Here is a 21,210-nt window from a genome sequence, read left to right on the forward strand (position 1 = left end):
TAGAATCTAGTAGCAGCTAGTGATGTTTTGAGATACCTACAACATGCCAATAATGTCACGGGACAGTATCTGTAATTTCTGTTGGTGAAAAGGTCACAGATACTGACAAAATTACTATAATTTTTCTCTACATTAATAAAGAAAATGCAAAATTTCAGTTAAAAGTTAGTGAAAATAAAGTTGTAATCTTCTCCCATGATGTATGCAAATCCCTTGTGGAATTATTATAATGGAATTTTAGTGGTAATGATTTGCCATTAAAAAAAGGATCACCTACGTGTCCCAAGAATCATAAAAAGCAAACTTCTGCATCTAAGTACATTTTCTATTATATTAAACTGCAATATTTCAGACTAAAAGAAAGAAGTTTTAGTAAGCAAATTAACATAAATAAATATCTTCTACATGCTATACTCTGTCTAAAATATATATTGGCCCAAAAGACTTTATTAAACTTCAATTATCTGGTTCAACAATTCTGAATAATTTCTGAAATCAAATCCACATCAGAAATATAAAGATTTTGCTATGTTGGGGTGCTAGGGTGGTGCAGTCAGTTAAGTGTCTGACTCTGGTTTCAGCTCCAGTTGTGATCTCAGGGTTCTGGGATCAAGCCCCGTGTCAGGCCCTGCACTCAGCATGGACTCTGCTTAAGATTCTCTTTCCCTCCCTCTCTCTATAAGATAAATAAATCTTAAAAAAAAAAAAAGGTTTACTATAGTTCAACTGATAGGGTTTTATGAAGGCACTGTGCTAGGCACTGGGAATCACAACCCGATAAGAGACTTTTATTCAAATTATGTGATGGCAGAACTACGAATATGCATTTGTGTAATGTAACATTACTGAAATGTTACAAAACTTTGCTAAAACTTCAATGATTATAATTACTTCACAGTCAAGGCATATTTTAATGACCTTAATTTAGCTTTTAAAACTAATTTTTCCAAGTCTTCTAAATAGCAAAAACAATTTAATAACTTGAAAATATTCATGTCTTTCAAAATGTTTCACTTTTACATAGAACTTACAAATATAATGAGAATCTGTTTTAACAAGCCTTCTAGATGCACACTGAAGTTTGGGAACCATTGGGCTAATGGAAATCCTTCCATCATGAAATAGAAGTGGGCAATTACTATTCCTATTGAAGTAAAAATCAAAGGCACAAAACCAAGAGAAAAGCACATATATGAAAATGTTAAATATATCAGGTAATATTTAGTTAGGCTATAAGGAGATTATTATGATGACTAAAGGAGGTAACATGTAAAATACTTAGCAAAATGTGTAGCACATAACAGTTGCTTAGTCCATATTTCTTTTTAAAAAGCTTATAGTTAAGACAAAAAGATGAGGAATGGTTTGTTGAAAAGTTGTGGCTTGGTTTGGACCCAGAGAAAAGACAGGGTCTTGATAGTGGAGGAGGGAAAAGACATTCTAGATAATGGAAAATTCAATGAACACTGTTAGCAGAGAATGTCAAGGTGCCAGTTAGACCAGCAGTAAGGCTGATACACTGGATGTTCATCTGTTCGACTCATAACTACTCTTGTTTCTGAGACAATCACTTGACTTAACAATTTACCAAAGTCTGAACCTTTTATATCCATTGACCATTCAGACTGCTACCAACAACAGCACAACTAATAGCAATTCCTCTGCCTTTATGCATAATGACTTCATTCATTTAAATGTCAGATCAAATATCAAAGTCCAGAGAATAAGCAGTTAAGAGAATGAGATATCCATTCTTAACTTGAGCATAGCTATTTTTCTTGCTTTAGGAGAGCAAGAACCTTCAGCATGCATCAGAATGCTGAGGCTCATTGCCCAAGTTTCTGATTCATTAGGTCTGAGACTGGGCCTGAGAATTTGCATTTCTGTCAAGTTCACAGCTGATTTTGGTGCTAATGGCCTGGAGATCACCCTTTCAGAACAATGTTCTCTGCCATATCTCCCTCTCTCTTATTTAATACTTCCTTGTTTTGATGGGGCACATTTTCTAAAAGAAAGCTTTGTAGAATGTGCATTTGCGTGTTTTTTACTTATTACGGGAATTTTCAAACATATGCAAAATAAAGAACAGGATAATAAACCCCATACACCACTATCCCGCTATGACAACTAACATTTTTGGTCATTCTTATTTCATCTATACCCCCCACCAATTCAAGCCCTTCCAGATGGATTATTTTGAAGCAAATACTAAACGTATCATTTCACCTGTAGATATGGGAGTATGTATCTCTAAAATAAGACATTTTAAAAGCCCCAAGGAATGAATTTTTTGAGACATTTTAAAATGCTTTTATCTGCCCTTACAGTGCTTTAATGGTTTGGCTGGATATAGAATTTAGTGTCAAAAATAATTCTTCAGAAGAGTGAAGGTACGGCCCATTGCATTTTAGCTTCTAGTATTTTGAGAAGTCCATAGTCATTTTGAATCTTTATCCTTTGTTGTGATTTGTTTTCCCCCTCTGGAAGCATGCAGCATCTTCCTTCTTCCCAGTGGTCTGACTCAGTACAAGGACGTGTGTTTAATAACGGGTCTTTTTTCATCTAACATGCTGGGCCTTCCTTGACTCTTTCAAAGTGAAAACTCATTTCCTTTCCTTTCTTCCTCCCTCTCTCTTTCTTTCTTTCAAAGATTTATTTATTTTAGAAAGAGAGATTGCAGCGGGGAGGGGCAAAGGGAGAGAAAAACCCAAGCAGATGCTGTGCTGAGCGCAGAGCCCCACATGGGGCTCGATCCCAGGACCCTGAGATTATGACCCAAGTGGAAACCAAGAGCTGGACACTCAACCAACTGCACAATCCAGGCACCCCAAACTCATGTCTTTTATTTCTATGAATTTGTCTCGTATTCTTTTGTTTTCTATAAAATTTGTTTTCTTGCAATTCATCTCAGTAAACTCATTACGTTTTTGAAATCAAGATTTTTATACCCTTGTATTCTTTCACTGATATTTCCTTTCTTTGTTCTCTCTTCCTCAAGTTTCTACTGTTCAAATATTAAAATTCTTGGATCATTCCTTTAATTTTCTTTTCTCTCATTCACTATCTTTTTTATCTTCTCAATTTTCTGGGAAATGTTTAGAATTCTATCTTCTAACCCTTCTGATTTTTTTCATCACTGCTACCATATTTATAATTTCCAACAGCTCTTTTTAATCCTTTCTTTTTTATAGTATACATTTTTGTTTCATGATTCCAAATTCTCTGAGAATACAGAGAAAAAAATTTTTCTTCTTTATTTTTGTGGAATATTTGAAAATTTCTTGCCTCATCTTGCATTTATTCTCTTGATCTTTTTCATGCTGGAAGTCTCATATGCCTGGTGGTCCTTGACTGTCTATTCATTTCTAAAAGTTGGGGATCCACAAAGCTGGCTGGAACCTGAAAAGTTATGTATGGGCAGTTTATCAAAGACGAGCTTCACTGCTGGCTAATCTAGTTGGGCTACTTTGTTGAAGAAGCTCTGATGTTATCTTTAGGTCTTCCCTCTTGGGCTGGGCAGATTCTCTAGAGACGTCCCCAGCAATCTCCTGCCCTCAGTATGAAAGTTTGTCACCTAGTGTTTGCTGAGCCAAGTAAGTGAATAGGGTGAAGTTAAGATCTGAGTATTCACACTTTGCATACTTCCCCTAACCACCTCTATTTTAGCATCGCTCCTTGTTTTCTATTGTTTCTATGTGCATTTCCACACTCTCCAGCCCAGAGACCACTATTTTACTCTCCCTATCGAATAAACCTCCTATCTTTGTCAGGTGAGCGCAGGAGTAGGTCAACCACCCAACCACACAGAGTTGGGAGAGAAAAATCTGGGATACTCTGTATCCTCCTTATAATTTACAACTCTGACATCCAAATTCTTATTTCAAGAGGTATCTGGTACTGCTCAAGTATTATATTATTGCAGTGTAAATCTAGTTCTCGGATTTCCCAACTGATAACTTAGGATTTGGGTTTCCAGGATCTATTAACTCACTTTGCAGTTGTCCATCTGTTTTCCAGCTTCTAAAATCTCTTCTATTGTCTCCTCTCTGGTTCTCCCTTTTCAGCTTAACCCACTGACTTTGGGCAAGGAGATAAAGTATATGCGTCTTTACTGAGATGAACTTCCAAATTTTTTAAAAGTCAAATGAAACCACCTGACAACTTTCGCAACAGGAGAAAATGTCATTGCATGAAACTGGGTTTATGTGTAAGTTTCAAGAATCATTACCCAACCCTGTCTCCTACCCTCAGTACATTATCACTTTAGAGACCACCCTAATTTCTGGATGAGCCTCAACTAGTCATGGCTTCTTGGTCTCTTCGTTCCTTATGATCAATTCATAAGTGACCTTTTTCTTTTTTAAGTGATAATCCTCACTAGCGAGGATACTAGTAAGTATATTAGTAAGTATACTTTTAAAAGAAATAATTGTTGGATAATATATATTCTCTAACTTGGTGACCAACAGAATGTATCATTTTTCATCAGCCATGGTTTTCCTGTGTCAGTGAAGAAACAACAAGCATACACAGCACTTACTCCGAAGAAGAAGTTCAACAGCCAATACCAGTGAATTCACTACCTGATGAGTTTTAAGCAGGTAATTTCAAATCTAAAGCTTTGTCACTTTAAGCAACAGTGTGCCACTGTATGCCCAAATTAAAAAACAAAAATTTAAAGAATGTGAGAAATGTTACCTCTCTACAAATAACCTATATAATAAACCTCATAATAGTGCTGGTATCTTTGCAAACTATACTGGGAAATAAATTGCCTTCAAGGGCTTCTAAAAATTCAGAGTAAAAAGTCTGCAAAATATACATTTATATATGTTTTATATATAATTGATACATATGTAATTGATTTTCTGATGATAGTGACAAAAATCAGACTTTGAGGTTAGGAGAAAATATCTGTCAAATACGTGTCTGATTAAAAAAAACAAACCCATATCTGACAGAAATTACAGTATCCAAAATATACAAAGAACTTTCATAACTCTAATAAGACAAACAGAAACAAAAGATTTGAACTGACATATCACCAAAGAGATACAAATAACAAGCAGATGAAAAGATATGAAACATTATTAGTCATTATTAAAATGCAAGTTGAAACAATGAGTTATCACTACCCAGCTACTAGAATGGTTAAAATAAAAACAAAAAACAAGTAATGACAAAAATGTTGAGCAACTGGAATTCTCATACATTGTTGTTAGGAAAATAAAATGGTATTGCCACTTTGGAAAACAGTTTGGCAGTTTCTTATAAAGTTAAAAAGACATTTACTCTATGATCCAGCAATCCCACTCCTAATTATCTATCCAAGAGAAATAAAAGCAAAAGTTTACACAAACAGTTGCATGTGAATATTTACAGCAGCCGTACTTATGGTAGCCTAAATCTGGATACAAACACATACCCCTCAATGGTGAAGGATAAACAACTGTATACATCTATACAGTGGAATGGTACTCAGCAACCAAAAGGAACAGGTTAAGGATAAATGCAACAACATGGATGACTCTCAATAGCATTATGCTAAATAAAAAGCCAAACACAAAAAGCTCCATTACTGTATGATTCCATTTATATAACATTTTGGGAAAGGCAAAACTACAAGAACAGTGGTTCCCAGAGGCTGGGGACGGGGAGGTAACCGACTAGAAAGAGGCAGGAGAGAACTTTCTGGGATGATGGAAATTGTCTATATCCTTCTGGGGTGTTTGAAATTGTGGTAGTGATTACATGACTGTATACATTTATGAAAGCTGTAATTGTACACTTAGAAGGGGTGAATTTTACTGAATGTAAATTATACTTAAAAAAATTTCGGTCTTAAGAAGGCATGACATGACTTTAAAAAAAACAATAAATAGAACAAGAGTCTGTCAGGAACATGCAGAAAGCATATAAAAACTTAACTGTTTGTGTGTGTGTGTGTGTGTGTGTGTGTGCGCGTGCGTGTGTGGAGAGAAAGGGAGAGAGAGGGAAACAGAACCACTTGGTGGAAGAAAAGTGGTTAAAGGAAGTGAATGAGCATCTGTTCAAATAGAAAATGGAGCATATCCTGGCTCTAATAAGTTATCTGCATCTTTGTAACCCTTTAATAAAAGGCTTTGCCAACTTCCCCTTTTCTTTATTTTTATTTATTTATTTATTTTTAAAGATTTTATTTATTTATTCGACAGAGATAGAGACAGCCAGCGAGAGAGGGAACACAAGCAGGGGGAGCGGGAGAGGAAGAAGCAGGCTCATAGTGGAGGAGCCTGATGTGGGGCTCGATCCCGTAACGCCGGGATCACGCCCTGAGCCGAAGGCAGACGCTTAACCGCTGTGCCACCCAGGCGCCCCCCTTTTCTTTATTTTTAAACTGCAGGCTTTATTTCTAATACAAACATTAAACAAAATAAACTTAAATCTTAGTGCCTATTATAGACCAAGAACTGTACAAGTGCTTCTATGTTATTCTGTTTAATAAACATAAGCATCCCATACTTAGATCTTATATCCTCCCCATCTTTAACCAGTTAAGGAAGGTGAAACTCACTTATATGTGGAACATACGGAATAGCATGGAGGACATTAGGAGAAGGAAGGTAAAAATGAAGGGGGAAATCAGAGGGGGAGATGAACCATGAGAGACTATGGACTCCAGGAAACAAACTGAGGATTTCAGAAGGGAGAGGGGTCGGGGGGATGGGTTAGCTGGGTGATGGGTATTAAGGAGGGCACGTATTGCACGGAGCACTGGGTGTTATATGTAGATAATGAATCATGGAACACTATATCAAAAACTAAGGATGTGCTGTATGGTGACTAACATAACATAATAAAAAATTATTATTAAAAAAAAAAAAAGGAAGGTGAAACTCAAAAGAGAAATTTAGTAATCTACCCAAAGGTACCTTTGGCCATAAGAAGAGACAAGATGTAAACCCACGTCTGACTTCAGAGACCATGAATGAAATGTTAAGCACTTTGGAAATTAAGATATAATGCTAAATAAAAATACTGAATAAAACTGGCATATGTGAAGCTTAAAAGACCTTCAAGAAAACTAAGAAAATAGCCTCTTGCTAACTGTTTTAAGCAGGAAAATCCAGAAAATATGTATATTCCTTGTTTCATGGAAACTTCAATGCTAAAATGCAGACTATATTATAGAGACTGAACAGAAAGCATTAATAGTAAATCACAAATTTTAAAGAACTGCTTTATAAATATTTAACAGGCATGTTCCTGCAAGTCTTACACAAAATAAAATGTATCATATATATATACATTTTTTCCTATGCTGTGACATGTGATAAAATAACACCAGATGGGAATCAGGAGACTTGGGTTGTAGTCTTAACTCAGATATTTAGTGTTATGGGTTGAATCGTGTGCTCAAAATGTATATGTTGAAACCCTAAACCTGCATACCTCAGAATGTGGCTTTATTTGGAAACAGTAATAGAAACGTAATTAATTAGGATGAAGTCACACTGGAGTAGGCCCGTAATTCAGTATGACTGGTGTCCTTACAAAAAGGGCAAATGTGAACATGATTATGTTCATATTACTCCATGGGAGTAATGCATCCATAAGCACCAGAACACCAGATGGCCAGTAAACCACCAAAAGCAAGAGAAGGAACCAACTCTGATTACACCTTGATCTGACTTCTAATCTCTAGAGCTGTGAGACAAGTTTGCTGTTTAAGCCACCCAGTTTGTGGTACTTTGTTAGGGCAAATCTAGCAAGCCAATTACATTCTGTAATTATGTAATTTTGGGCAAATTATTCAACATTCTGGGTCCTACACTTCAACGAGTATCCTTTTTTATGTTTTTTCACTTATAAAACCTTTTACCAGGGGCGCCTGGGTGGCTCAGTTGCTTAAACGTCTGCCTCGGGCTCAGGTCACATGATCCCAGGGTCCTGGAATGGAACCCTGCATCGGGCTCACTGCTCAGCGGGGAGCCTGCTTCTCTCTGCCTGCCACTCTGCCTACTTGTGATCTCTCTCTCTCTAACAAATAAATAAAATCTTAAAAAAAACAAAACTCTTTTATCAAATATTTAAATATTTCCTGTTATATTTGAATTGAGTTACATTATTTGAGTTACATTCAAGTTATCTAAACACAGACTATATTTCCAAATCAACTGAACAGATATTGTTAGTTTTTCAAGACATAAATCTTAGTGGTTTAAGATTCTAATTTCTTTAGAAATTCATAGGCAAATGCTCCTCAAATGAGAATTACCAACTAATATCTTATCTAGTACTTTTTCTTGTTGTATACCACCAATTGTATACTACTTGTTGTTTCTAACAGTTCAATACAGAAAAATTACATACTTGATATAAGGCCAACTTCTTACATTTCTCACTAGAGTGTCTTTTATAATGATTATTTATGGCACACTAGTCATCTTTGGTGATATAAAATTTGCTGAACATTATTCTGTATCATAATTTCTTACTTTATAATTCCACCTTCAAAAACTTTTTGGTTCTGATTAGTCTTTATCTGGTACTTTAGAATGTTTTTGTTTAGTTTTATAGTTTTCTTCAATTTGAATACTTCCTTCCCTTGCTTTTACATCTCTATTAGCTTCTTTAATTTTGCCAGGATCTTTCAACTTCTCTTTCAACCCCTACTTACCAAAGAGCTATTTGGCTTTAATTTTTTAAAATCTAACAATAAAGATTTTCACTACCTTTCAGTTTTCCCTCTGAAAATATTAAACCATGAAATTGGTGGATATATCTCCATATAGCCAACATGCAAGAGTAATAGGAATTCCATTCATTTGGTAATTAAAGAAGTTCTACGAAGCTTCAGGTACACCATCAGATACCTAGGGTGAGAAGGGACTATACATCACAGGCAAACCAATTCTAAAGACATTACAATTTTCATTATACCAAGTATCTCTACCTACCCAATTCCCAAAACATTTTATCTCAGTAAATGCAAAGAAACCACTTCTTTTATCTTCATGAAAGGATCATGAAATGTTGGTTGATGAAATATTAGTAATATAATTTTAAACATGATACAAAAAGAAGGAATACACAAACCAAGCAAACAGAATAGAGGGCAGAAACAACCTCAAGTACACACACAGGAATGTAATATATAATGAAGGTGACATTTCAAGCCAGTTGAGAAAAGCTGAATTATTCAACTAATAGCATTAAAATACACAGTCATTTGGAAAACAATAAAAAGCTAAATTCCCACACCACTCCTTACACTAAAATAACTCACAGGAATAAAATTCAAATGTAAATTTCAGATGAAAATATAGCTATGTACTATATTATTATAGTCTTTGAAGTGGGAAATACTATCTAAACATAACTAAATGCAGAAGCCATAAAGGAGAAGGTCAATAAGAGCATGTAAAAATTTTTAATTTCTGTATGGCTATAAAAGACCATAATACAAGGAAACAATACACAAATGACTAATTGGGGAAAATATTTGCAACAAATATGACAAATGGCCAATTATCATGTTATCAGCAGCTTCTATAAATCAATAAGTAAAGAAAAGAAAGAACAAGAGATGAATAAATGACTGGAAGAGGAAAAAGAAATATAAATGGCCTATAAACATATGACGTTAATCTCATAAATAGAAAATACAATTTAAAATATTAAGATACTATTTTTATGTAGCAGTTTGACAAATATTTTAACATTTGCCGAAACCCAACTTCCTCAATACTTGAGGGTATGGGAAAACAGACACTCATACATTACTGGTAAGAGTGAAAAGTGGTACTCTTTTGAATGAGTCATTTGACAGTAACTATTAACGAATTCTAAAATAAATGTTTGTTCTCACAGTGTTTGCAATAAAAAAAAATTAGATATGATCTAAATGTCCAAAAAGAGGGAGGGGACAAATAAACAAGATATAGTACATCCATACAGTACAACAGAATATAGTAGTTAACACCCAAGTCATGCTAAAAGAAAACAAGGTAGAGAACAATAGATTTAGTGTGATATCATTTGTATAAATAAAATGAAGAATATAAACAAATAAATGCTTGTAAGGGCATACAAATTATTTGGAAGAAAAAAAACGGAAATTTAGCTTTATTTCTTGAATGCAGGACTAAGAGCAAAAAGAAGCATTTACTTTTTAAAGCTCTTCATGCCATGGATCACATTTATTTTACCATGAGTATTTTATTTAAAAATAGAATTTTAAAAATAAAGAACACTTTACTCCATAAACATTGATTTTGACTGAAGAAATACAACTAACATATACTGAACATTTACTATGTGGCAAGTTTTATAGCATGGACTAGGTCTTAAGCAAATAAACTATAATAATTCAGAAATCCAACTTTCTTTCTACATTTACTCTATATACAGATAGCTTATTTTTCATAAAATGAAAAAGTACTTTTTTTTTCCTCACTCACTCACTTATAATCCCTTCACATTGAGAATTATTTCCAAATAACAAATTCTTCCAGGAAATACTTTATTCTTTGAAAGTATTTCACCTAATTTATCATCACATAGCTAAACAACATGATTAAAATAAATTAAGAATGACTTAATTGTTAAACTAAAATAAGAGTGAATTCAACAATGAATTAGGTTCTATCAGAACAGGTGGGCTCAGACACCAGGTGCACCAGAAAGTAATATGTTAATGGTTACAATTCTTCAAGTCCAGATTTCTTCACATATGAATACTGTCAATTTTATAAGAGTGCCATGTGAGCAAATTCAACACTGACATTTACTTTTTGTCTTCAGAGATGAAGTGATACATATAATAGCCCATACTTAAGAAAAGGGAAGGATACCTATTTAACAGAGAAGATTAGTATTACATTTTTGTAATTTAACTCAAGTACATGTTCTATTCGTAAACTTCATTGTGAGAAATTCACTGAATTCAGCTGTATTTTGTAATTTCCTTGATATATGTAACAGTGAACCTTTGAACCCACAGAGCAAGGAACAGACTGAAAGTTGATGGGATTCAGGAATATAAATGTTTGTGTTTTTCCCTACAACCTGTTTCACTGTATCTAACCCTACCACTCAGAATCTGCTGCCTCATTCATCTTTTTACTTTCTCTATCACTACTTGGCTTAGTGAATACCACTAGGTCCCTTCCTCATCTCCTTTCAAGTTGTGTCACTTTCCTACCCATTTCTTTGACTGTATATTACAATGAAAGTTCTGCATGCAAATACAGGTATAACAGCAACAACAACAAAAAACTACAAAGAAATAACAGGTTGTTTTTATCTGAGCAGATGCAATGTAATTGTTTATTAAAATTTTTTCTTTTCCTTATATAAGCCATGCACTATTATCACAGTTCATAACTCAAAACAGGATAACTGTATTTAACTCTGTAGAATCTAACATAGTACTCTAGGAATACTACTACTCAGTAAAAAATAAAGGTAAAATTTCATTCCTCCCATTTTCACATCAACCAACAACGTATTTTCATAGTCAGGTGTAATAACTAATAAGCATCTGACAATATGCAAAAGGAAGGAGAAGAATCAAGGAAACACACTTCAAGATTAAAAACATGTTTGTATCCATTATTCTGTCCTCTCGCATAATATTCTGTCTCAAGGAAAATAAAACCCCAAAATACAAAACTATACACAGCTTCAAAATACACCATAATGTACAAGATACAATCAAAATAAATACTAAGCTTTTATGTTCAAAGGTTCTTTAACATTTCTTTAATTTAAATTTCTTTAAAATTGTTCCCAAGAATGGAGAGTAGTAGTTTCATTCTTAGCACTTACAAACAATTCCTCTGCAAGTTTTTCCAACTCAATATTCAACTAAATTTGTTTTCAAACTCTGAATATACACGACAGGCAGAATGTATGAAAAATAAGAGCAAAATACTGTGAGATTTTCCTCAAATGTGTAACATAAACACACGTAAGTCAGATTTAGAAATCAACACAGATTCAAAGTATACTTTTTACTTTTATAAGCAATATAATTTCTATCATGTGAATTCTCTTTGAATGTATCAGTAAAATCTATGATGAAGTTTTAACATACCCACTTCTAGATTTTCAGTACAATAGCACCTTTAACTGACCTGCTTTAGCCAACACCTTTTTTTGCTCTTTTATTAAATATGCCATGGCACACTGACTACTCTCAACTTATATGCTATTTTTAGTACATTTAACCACTTCGGATCCCACAGGTTGAGTTATGTTTAACAAATCAGCTGGTTGTTCCCAAACCTGTTTATGCCAGTTTACCTGTTGTAGTCCTTACATAATTAATATTACATAAGTCTATGGAATACAAGTGCAAAAAGAGGGTTGTTTCTATGTAAACTAAGTTGAATGCAAGCTAAGTAGAATGGCTCAATAAAGGTGAGTCATTCTTTAAAATGGTATTGAATTAGACAAAGGTGCGACATCTGTAAAATATTAAGGAAACCATAAAAAGTCAGAAGAACCTGAAGTTTGGGTTTTTCAAAAGTATAAGCTTTTATTTCACTTTAGAGAAATCAAAACTGGAAACTGCAAATCATGCATTACAGTTATAGTTTACAAGAACAACTTCTATCAATTCCACATTTGAAGAGATGGTGTTAGCATTACATCAAAAAGCTGGCAAATGAATATAGATTTATGTATTTTAAGTTAAAATTTTTAAATGTTAAGATACACTTTTTAGTTTTCTGCTTTAACTTCTTCAATAACGTACCATGTAACTGTCCTAATCTTATCAGTCTTCAAATACGTTTTTTCTGAATCTTTTAAGGGCTTGCTATAACAACTAGAAAAATAGTACCTGTCTTCATAAAATAATATTACCTAGTAATAAACAATCTAAAATAACTTTATGGAAAGAAGTATTAGACTCTACGCTCCACAAAGGAAAAGATCTCTTTTATTCACAGATATATCCCAAGCACCTAGAATACTTCCTAGTGTACAGATGATGCTCAATAAATACTTGCTTAATGAAGAAGAGGAACTTACTGTGATGACAGCCTTGCTAAGACAGATGGATCCTCTGCAGCCATACTCCGTCTCGTCTTCAGATTTGTAGTAACTCAGAGTATTATTTTTTAAAACTACCCAACGATCCTGCCACCCATGAATGTAGTTTGTCCACTGGAGGTAAGGGGTGGGGGAGGGGGAAGGAAAAAGAAAACAAAATATAAAAGTCAGTATTTGAGAAATCCAAACTTTCTGAAACAGTTATCAATCTAATTTTAAAAGCAAAATGTGAAAAGTTCTAGCTTAACTGGAAACAGTAAAAATGATTATAAAAAGTGAAAAGTTGAGATTTTCTAGACTGTATGATTTTCAGTAATTTTTACAAAATTATAAATATTGTATTTTCTTCCTTTTAACATTTGCAGAATAAAACTGATGCAGATTTCAGTTAAAAATTCTGCTTTTTTTGTGTGTGTTCATCCTCCCCTCCTCACCAACTTCATGACACTTAAGATGGTTTTGGTCTCTACCATAATTAACATATTCAATAGAAAAGTAAGTTTGGTTACACAGCCTCTCATTCTCCTACATCAAATACTACATGAAGCTTTCAAATCAACAGAAGTATGAAGCTAATCATGGCCAAAGTCTACTTTTAAGTTGTTCCTATATGAACATGTATGATATTTATAACTACATCCAAGCAAAAATACTAGATCATCAATCTTTAAGTCTATATCAACTTTACTTTTTTGTCCACAGAACTCAATACTATATATTAAAAACAGCTAATTCATTTTCCAAGTTTCTCTGAAGATCTATTTTTTCAATCCAAGAGTAATAATACAACCATAAAAAAACCTCGTTTTCAAAAACATACTTGGATTATCAGTTTCTAGGGCCTATAAATAGTTTCTGTGTTGCTAAAGTCTTGCTGCACACTGCAGATCACAATCAATAAACTTGCAAAGGAAGAAATGCAATCTCTATGGGAATTCTTCATTTGCATATTTTTATGCTCTGGGGGTTTTATGTATGTATAGATAATTCCAAAAATTATCTAATTCCAACACTATCTGCCAAAAACTAATTCAAAATGGACTGTTAAAAATATACTGCATTGGCTCAGGCTCTATAGCCATTGAGAAATCTTTACTTTTCTATTCCCTACTCAGCATGCTAAGAGACAGTTCAGCTCTTAAATCTTCTAAGGCCCATCATTACGACCCCTCCCTGAGTGCTCATCCATGCTGCCAATTTAACACATTCTTTCCTATGAGCTCCCTAATCACCATTTCCTTATTTCTAACTCCCTGTGACTTACCACCACTTATACACTGATTCGAAACAATGATGGTGACATACAAAACCAAATTCATCTCCTCCTATAGGGTGCACCTTCTTCCCTATGTTCCTATTTCCTTTCCTATATTGGTATTTCTGTAGTCATTCAGATTGAAACGTGGCTGAGCATTCCTGTATTGTATGGACAGCATAGTGCATATAAAATCAGATAGACTCTATTAGTTATGTAACAAGTTTTTACAAGTTATTTAACTTTTCCGAGCTTTACTTACTTTGCTTGTTATTTGAATGGCTGAAAAAAATCATGAATACCCCTACTATAGTCCTAAGAGATACTGCTTCTTGTCAATCCTTATAGCCTGTCGTCAACTCCTATTCATCTTTCCTTCATTCTAAACCCTTAAATTTGGCTCTTCTCTATTTTCAATTAATCCAAATTATCAGGTTACTAGACTCCTGAGAAGGCTTAACAACCTTACCTCTAGCATCTTCTGCATTTTCTTTCATAACTTACATAATCTTATTTACTTATTAAGCACACTGGCTTACTTATCTTACATATTAATCTCACCAACCTCTAGTTCCAAAACTTACATGGATAACTTCCCATTGCCAAATTGTTTACAGCGGCACACCTTCACTGATTAATTAATCAATTAATTAATTGTTAGAGTGGCATACCTTAATCCTACCTCATTTCCAATTACTGCCCCTCAGAAGGCTGGTAATTGTGTGACTGTGGTCAAGTTACTTATCCTCCGTTTCTTTGTAAAACTCTACCTCTTAAAGTTGTCAAGATAAACAAGAGTAGACTTACAACACTGCCAGGCACATAGTATTTTCTCAGATGGAGACAGAGTTACGCAGAACTAATGAAGCTTTAACCTTCAGTGCAGTTTACGAGAACAGACCTCTTGCAAAGTGACAGAATGGGTCCCAGCAATTGTGTCCATTTTTAAATATTTTTTTTCTTATAGAGGACCCAATAAATTACATAAACTTTAATACCCTTCACTTGGTAAATGTTACCTTCTCCTAGACGGCAGATTTTTGCCTTCCTCGTAACATTCTCTCACTCTTTCCCATCTAACAGAGACAAGGCCATATGCTACACATAGAAGCAGAATCAAAGATTTATTTTCCCAATAGTCCAGCAAGCATAATTTCAAGAGGCAAACAATACATTTAGAGTAAGAGAACAAGTTACAAATAAAATACTATGGGAACTCAAGGGAAGATGATCTGAAATGGTTGGCAAAGTAAGAAAAGGCTTCATGGTAAGAATAGAGTTTGAGATAAACTCTAAAGATGGGGGCTCCTGGGTGGCGTAGTTGGTTAAGCAGCTGCCTATGGCTCAGCTTAGGATCCCAGGGTCCTGGGATAGAGCCCTCACATTGGGTCTGTTTCTCCCTCTCCCTCTGCCCCTCCCCATGCTTGTGCTCACTGTCTTTCTCTTTCAAACAAGTAAATAAAATCTTTAAAAACACCTCTAAAGATGGATAGAATTTCAGTCAATAGTTAGGTATGTGAAGAAATACAAGATAAGGTAAACCTTGAAGGATGGAGAAAATTCACAAGAAGCTTGACATTTATTTTACCCAAGCTTAGTTGCTCTCAAGTCCCACCAAGGCATGAATTTTTTCCCAATATCCATCCTGATACTTGTTATAACCACCTAGAATTGTCTATCCAGTATTTGTGGAACCTACATGCTTAAGAAGTCACCCCATAGAGGTGTCTGTGTGGTTCAGTCGGTTAGGCGTCTGCCTTAGGCTCAGATCATGATCCCAGAGTCCTGGGACTGAGCCCTGAGTCAAGCTCCCTGCTCAGCCGGGGTCTGCTTCTCCCTCTCATCCTGCCCCTCCCCCCTGCTCATTCTCTCTCTCTCTCTCTCTCTCTCTCTCAAATAAATAAAAATCTTAAAAAAAAAAAAAAAGGAAGTGATTCCATAGAAAATATGCTTCATAGGTATTTTCATGTATTTTATGTTATCATATAGAAAAAAAAAAACCTTTGGATTGGTATATTTCTATTATGTTTATCCCCTCCCCCCATTCCAAATTCATTCCATTTGGGAGAGAAGAAACAAAACACGTTAGTATTGAGACTTATCTACATTACTCAACTGAAGGAAAAGAACAGCTGCTGAGTTCTAACTCTTCTATAAATTACCAGGTGAATACAAACGGATCAAAACATATATGTACTTAAAGTTTTAAAACATGTTTTCAATATAAAATATTTTTTAAAAAAAGATTTTATTCATTTGACAGAGAGAGACAATAGGCTAGCGTGCCTAAGCAAGGGGAGTGGCAGGCAGAGGGAGAAGCAGGCTCCCCACTGAGCTGGGAGCCTGGGATCAAGACCTGAACAGAATGAAGCTGCTTAACCAACTGAGCCACCCAGGTGTCCTCAATATAAAACATTCTTGATTAACAAGCTTTCAGAAATCATCATATATAACCATACACTGTTAAATTTCAGGGAAATTTCCTTCATAGCTGTTAACAAAAGTACCAAAAACTATATTCATGCTGATTCTAAGTATGCAGCAACATCAAAATTATTTACCTACCATAGAAGTGATCAAAAAGTCCATTTCTCGACATTTAAATAACAAGGAGATAGTTTTCCATTTTTTGTCATACAATATACCTACTACACTGCTCTGCAAACATGAATACTCAGAGCTTTGGGAACTCTTTCCACCAGTCACCCCTCAACTCCCCCAAAACAGTAATATCAAATAGGTAAAAAATTCAGCCTGTTTTGTAAAATACTTACCACCACCAGAGTACTAGTTTGGAAGTCTGCTTTCATTTAATGAGAAAAGTGAGGAATCTATCAGAATTGAGAAGCAAAGAACACACTTGAAATTCCACCTGAAAATGTATAACTACATACAATGTGTTCAATATGGATTCCTAAACTACAACATACATTTAATCTAAAGAAACCCTAGGGAGCTTCACTTTACTGAAAGCCTTTCACTGCATTTCCAATGATCACAATATCAAGACACATCATGATTTTTCTGCTATGTAAATAAAGGTAACACTTGCAAGTCTTAATTCTGACATTCATATCTTATCTAACGCCTTTTTCACCAGCCTTCTAAAAATAACAGAAAAACCTAACATGAAACAATTCCACAATAAATGTACAAATGCTTAGCCAAAGTATGTATACTAGAAGCAGGGTGGTTTCTTAATAGTCAGTGGCTGCACATGATCTTGTATCTTATGACCAGCTTGCTGAGGGATTGGCCATTTCTAAAACTTCAACAGGAAGAGAGAAGGAAGTAAAAAAGGCAATGTGAATCTTCTCATAGCAAAAACTTTAAACGAACAAACAAACAAACAAGCCCCAGACCATGTACTGTCAAAAGAAAAAATCATCCATCTTCTCTCCTAAAAAGGGCCTCATCCACTTTAACTAATTAGCCTTAACAGTCCTACAACTATTTTCTTTGCTAAAATTTTGAAAAAGGTTTTTAAAAATTTTCAGGGAAAGTAAGATGTGTTTTCCTTGCTCTGACCCTTTGCAAGAATATTTTCTTATTGATAGTGCTCTTCTTCCTGGACTAAAGGTCGGCCTCTATTCTGACATGTTCCAAGTTACTATGAATGTTTCCTGCACCTATCACGTGGCGATTCAATAGTTCTTTTCTGAACTGGGGAAAAGGATGAGGGAAAAAGTACAAAAGTCCTCCTCACTGAGACCTCTCACTATATCTAACTTAGCATAGTTTACCGCCTCGATTTCCGCACCATGCCCAGTTGCTCTGGCTACTGTCTATACCGTCGCATCCACAGAATCTTCCAAACCTGCTCTGCATCTCCCAACCTCTTCTGAGAGGTCCGATCTGCACTGCTCCCATACCCAGTCGTTCGCACACCGCTGTTGACCAACCCGTATTCCTACACCCGGGATAGATGTCGCTGAGTCCCAAGTCACGGTGCGCATCCCGCTCCCAAACTGAATCCGGGGTTGGGACACGTTTTCTCCAGTCTTCGGCTGCCGCCACCAAGCCCCAGGGCAAGCGAACCAGACAGTCCCCTTCTCCCCCCACCCCCACCCTGGCACTCCTGCGGCAGTACTCAGCCCCGCACCCCGGCACATTCCGCAGCCCCCGCCCCGGGACAGTCCGTGACTCCCGCCCAACCCCACCCCATCCCCTCAGCCGCTCGCCTCGCGGCAGGTGGAGTCGGAGCAGGGGGCCCTCGGACCGGCGGGTTGCTCACCTTGCTGAGGACTCCGCAGCGCTCCACAGGCGGCCCGGACTCCGTCTCCGGATCCTCCTCTGAGCCCGACGAGTTCCAGCTCTGGTTATCCGACATGGAGGCGCGACAGCCGAGCAGGAGACCGGCCCCCGCTCCCTGAGCTGCGCCGGAGGAAGCGCCCAGTACCCGGGGTGAAGGGTCGGGGGATGGCGAAGGGAAGAGTCTCCGCTCCGGCCCCGGGGGGAGCTGGAGGAGGGACGAAGTCCGGCCGCTGCGCCGCCGCCGCCGCCGCGCCTGACACCGAGCGGACCGGGGAAGGAGGACAAGCGGCGAAGGAAGCCTGCCCTTCCAGCCGTCAGCCGCCGCCGTTGCTGTGAGTCCTGCGCTGCGCCGGGCGCCACCACCCGAACTCAGCCCCTTCGATGCCAATCTCAAAGGGAGAAGGAAAAGGAAAGAAGAAGGGAAGAGAAAATCCAGCTGCAGAAACCCGGGTCCACTCACACCTCCGCTACCGCCGCCATCTTCTGCCTGGCCCACTATTTACCCTCCCCTCCCCTTTCCCCTCCCCTTCGTCCTCCCATTCTCCCCCTGCTCCCCGCCCCGTACCCCTCCCAACGTCTGACGAAGCACGCCGAGGGCTGGAGGTCCCCTCCCGCACCCTACCTCCGGTTCTCCCGGGTGACGCAGGGTGGAAAGGTGGGAGGAGCAGAGAAAAGAGGAGGGATGGAGTCCCCGTTCGGTTGCATTCTGGGAAGGACGCTGCTCCGTCAGTCGCGCAGCCTCCTGGGAGTTGTAGTCGGGATCCTGAGGCAACCGGTGAGTGTTCCGCGCCGGGAAGGCTGTCGCCTTAGGGACCGGTCAAGTGGAGGGTGGGCTTCGTTTGACAGTTGTGTGATCCGTTCCCTCGGCCACCTTTCTATGTCTGCCTAGCGTGTTTATGACGAACCTGTGCACCTTGCGGGCCGGGATGTGAGATAACACTCTGCTGAGGATGCCGGGCCTGCCTTCCGCGTCTGTTTCCTGAAAGCCCGGGAGCTCTTGCCGCTTTCCGGGGTGGGAGTGTACCGGGCGCTTCTGCCGTAACCACGGGCCAGTGGTTTGCGACCTCTCTAGTGAAAACGGGGTTTCTTTCCGCCAAATCCCCTCTGCAAATGTTGAGGGTTGTTTGTTTTTTATCTCGCTCTTTAGAAGTTAAAACTTCAAACTTGAAGTTTCCCGCGTTTGGAGGAAGAATTCTCGGTCCCTTCTCACCAGAGCATGCACTTCGTATTGTTAGATTTACAGAGTGTTCATTTTGTTGATAGTAATTTTGAAGATGTCAGGGAATAAATTACGTTTGAATAATTTTTAAAGTAAAATGAGAATGTGAAATGATGTACTGGAGTTTATTCTAAGTTGTAGATGAGTACCTTCCCGAAAGCCAGGTTAACCATCTCTACGGACCTATCTCTCTGAGAGATAGGAAAGGTTGTGGGGTAGAAACTTCATTGTATAAGAAAAACCAAAATGCAATAGTCTTACTGAATAATAAGAGATTAGGCAATAGGAGGCTGGCTTTAAGACTAGAATTGAATTAGAAAGACCAATAGAAGATCTAACGGATCTTTGTCTATTTTTGAACAAATTATAGGGATAATTTTTATTGTGAGATCTTTAATTTGTAACTTCAGTTCTTTCTCCTCTCGTTTGCTACTGTTAAATTTTTGTCAATTTCCTAATAATTGCCAACAACAAAATTCGTTATTAAACGTTAGAAAGAGTACGTGTGTACGGCAGTGGCTGGAGAATAGGAGTGGAGTTTTGAGTCTGAGGGAAAAGATACAGTCAGTGGCCAGAAATAACTCTGGTAGGGATAGAGGCCAGCTTAACTGGGATCTTCAGAAAAAACCAGAATGATGGGAAGTGTCTCTGAGAGGTACCTGTGATATCTTTTTGTTCCCCTAGACTGATGCTTATAGATGCTGAATCTGTTGTAAATAAGTTACAGATTGTTTTTCCATTGTGAAATCAAGTAGTAATTCATAACTGAAAGCCATTCAGATGAACAAAACTTTGAGATAATGCTTTTGAAAATACTTTGACAACATGTTAATTAACACATAATCCCAAGATTGTCATTCAAAAGAGAATAAAGAAGAAACCCACTTACATATTTCCCCCTTTATTGAATTGCTGAATTATATCTTTGGAATTTTGAATACTGTAATAATTAAGTTTTACTTTCACTTTGGTTACCTAATATGGTTAGATGTAATATTTGATTCTTTTGAGCTCTAGGTTTTAAAAGGATATTAGTCTTAAGGAAATGATTGTGAATTGTTGAGAAATCCACTTCATAACGTGATTTAGAATCATGGGAGCATAGTATATGTTTATATTGAAATTGAACTTTCTGTTGTCCTTTATGCATTTCTAAGTTGTGTGTGGTTGCAACCACCACTACTTACATCTCTGAGGTTCCCACTTAGTAGGAAATTGCTTCACTGTAATAGTCTGTTTCTATCTATAGGGCTGAGGGGAGGGGACATTCTGAGAAAAAAATCATTTAACATACCTGAAAATCCCATGATAAATGCTTAAATGGATGTATTAGACTGCATATATTATTTTGCTCCCTAGAATGTGAGTTCAGTGGAGGCAAGAATTTTAATTTTTTCACCCATTTTTTTCATAACTTTTTTCTATCCTTAGTCCCTAGAAT

The 21,210-nt window shown here is 36.8% G+C and overlaps 2 protein-coding genes across 9 annotated transcripts in view; one reads left to right on the forward strand and one right to left on the reverse strand.

Moving 5' to 3' along the window:
* Positions 1-19,038, reverse strand: part of CERT1 (ceramide transporter 1) — a 97,903-nt gene extending 78,865 nt beyond the window's left edge. Inside the window, exons 1-2 of one of the 2 annotated variants that reach the window (XM_026498773.4) lie at positions 18,531-19,038; positions 13,021-13,155 (exon numbers count right to left, since the gene is read on the reverse strand). In XM_026498773.4, coding sequence (XP_026354558.1) covers positions 13,021-13,155; positions 18,531-18,626 — 231 coding nt within the window. In that variant the 5' untranslated portion in view covers positions 18,627-19,038. The remainder of the gene's footprint in view (positions 1-13,020; positions 13,156-18,530) is intronic. The other variant, XM_026498772.4, reaches the window with a different exon arrangement.
* Positions 19,039-19,236: 198 nt separating this feature from the next.
* The window catches only part of POLK (DNA polymerase kappa), a 65,336-nt gene continuing 63,362 nt past the window's right edge, over positions 19,237-21,210 (forward strand). For 4 of the 7 annotated variants that reach the window (XM_057307342.1, XM_057307340.1, XM_057307339.1 and 1 more), the window contains exon 1: positions 19,237-19,325. The gene's annotated coding sequence lies outside the window, so the exon portion shown is untranslated. The remainder of the gene's footprint in view (positions 19,326-21,210) is intronic. The other 3 variants (XM_057307338.1, XM_044384115.3, XM_057307341.1) reach the window with 3 other exon arrangements.

Source organism: Ursus arctos, unplaced genomic scaffold (genome assembly GCF_023065955.2).
Source record: "Ursus arctos isolate Adak ecotype North America unplaced genomic scaffold, UrsArc2.0 scaffold_5, whole genome shotgun sequence".
Taxonomy (NCBI): Eukaryota; Metazoa; Chordata; class Mammalia; order Carnivora; family Ursidae; genus Ursus; species Ursus arctos.